General features: G+C 55.8%; 1 protein-coding gene across 1 annotated transcript in view; it reads left to right on the top strand.

The window, feature by feature from the left end:
• Positions 1-909: 909 nt before the first annotated feature.
• atp13a1 (ATPase 13A1) overlaps positions 910-1,800 on the top strand; it is a 92,028-nt gene continuing 91,137 nt past the window's right edge. Inside the window, exon 1 of the mRNA XM_043694664.1 lies at positions 910-1,672. Within this exon, the coding sequence (XP_043550599.1) occupies positions 1,298-1,672 (375 nt within the window). The 5' untranslated portion in view covers positions 910-1,297. The remainder of the gene's footprint in view (positions 1,673-1,800) is intronic.

The raw sequence follows: 1,800 nt of genomic DNA, 5'->3' as shown, positions 1-1,800 counted from the left end.
CCATTTCTCCAGCACCAGTGGCAGGTACCAGCTACAGAGACTGATTTGAAGGCGAGTGTGTGTGTGTGAGAGAGAGAGGTGAGGACAGGAGGAATTCCTTCATTCAGACAAAGGTGACTCTTTGGAATTCTCTGGCTTAATGGACTTATTCACATAATACATTCAGGACTGACATTGAATGGTTTCCCGATATTAAGAATATCAAGGGATATGGGGATAGTGCAGGAAAATAGTGTGATCCGCATGATCTAGTTGAATGGAACATGCTCAATGGGCCACTGCTCCTTCTTTATGTGGAGGATGGAAGGATGTACACAAAGCTAAGGAATATGCAACTTTTCAATACCATCTCATGGAGATCAGTCATACAACAATGATCTACAGCTCTCATTTCTCCCTCACATGCCTCCTGCATTAGTGTCTTCCACTGTCCAAAGGATAAGGGGCAACTTTTTTCATGCAGAGGGTGCTGCAAGCATGGTATGACCTGCCAAAGTAAGTGGTGGAGGCTGGTACAATTGCTACATATCAAAGGCATCTGGATGGATATATGATTAGGAAGGCTTTAAAGGGATATGGGCCAAGTGTTGGCAAATGGAACTAGATTGGGTTGGTATATCTGGTCGTCGTGCACGGGTTGGACCAAAGGGTCTGTTTCCGTGCTGTACATCTCTCCGACTATGTACTGGGAGACAAAGCAAGATGCTTCATGAGAGGCTCACACTGTGAATTAGAACATTGATTGACGAACGCATACGCAGAGCTTCCCCCGTGTACTCCTCTCCCCAACTCTTAGAGGTTTCCCTCTCTCGCCGGGGAGGCCTGACAATGCCCCACCGACCGCTCTAACTGTCCTTGACCCTGTCTCCGAGCCCCCGGCCTTCACTCACATGGTGCCCGGAGTCTGGAAGGGGGCTGCTCCACGAGGTCACATGGGGAGGAGGCCGAGCCGACCTCGCACCTGATTGAACGAGGTGACTGCCCGTCACCCCAGGCCGCCTTCTGATACGGCAATAAGGAACCAATGACGATGCGGGGAGAGGCGGATGTCTTCTCTCAGCGGGTCAAAATAAAATTCCTTACCTACGGCGTGAGGGGGAGCGGCTAACTGAATAAGACAGGAGGAGATAGACTAATCACCCGTTATACTGTGCAAGGGGAGGGGAAATTATGCGGTTTAGACCTGGTTAATGATAGGACGGGAGGAGGGGCCTATTCAATGGTAGGAAGTGGCGGTTGCTAAGGGCTGAAGGGTACCGGAAGTGGCTGTTGCCAGGCCGGGGTCACGTGGCCTGCGATGCCGGTTGCTCTGCGGCGTCACCGTGTCGGGCCTACGGCCATGTCGGAGCCGGTACCGGAGGCAAAGCCGGAGCCTGAGCCTGAGCCAGCATCGGAGCCTGAGCCAGCACCGACCAAGCCGGCCGCCTTCTCCGAGGAGCTGGTGCACAGCGTCTCGCTGTACCGTCGCCGGCCACTGCTCCTCCACGGCACCCTGGGCCCGTTCGCGGCGCTGTACGCAGCCTGGCTCTACCTGTGGGTGTGCCACTACGGCACCAGCCAGTACCTGGAGGCTGGCCTGGTCTCCCTGGCCGCGCTTGGTATCGCTCACATCCTCACCGTGCTCTCCGGACACTGGTCCGTGCACGTCCACTGCCTGCTGACGTGCACCAAGGTGAGAGCGCGGTCCCGCAGGGGCGCGTCCAGGCTCCTGGAGGGGTGGCTGGGTGTTGGGGGCATAGCACCGGGGTCGGGCGGGGGGATCGCGGTCTGCCAATGATGCCATGGTACAGGATGGGCGGG

Source organism: Chiloscyllium plagiosum, chromosome 8 (genome assembly GCF_004010195.1).
Source record: "Chiloscyllium plagiosum isolate BGI_BamShark_2017 chromosome 8, ASM401019v2, whole genome shotgun sequence".
Taxonomy (NCBI): domain Eukaryota; kingdom Metazoa; phylum Chordata; class Chondrichthyes; order Orectolobiformes; family Hemiscylliidae; genus Chiloscyllium; species Chiloscyllium plagiosum.
The sequence above is the reverse complement of the archived record's forward strand: the minus strand, read 5'-3'. Positions and strand labels throughout refer to the sequence as shown.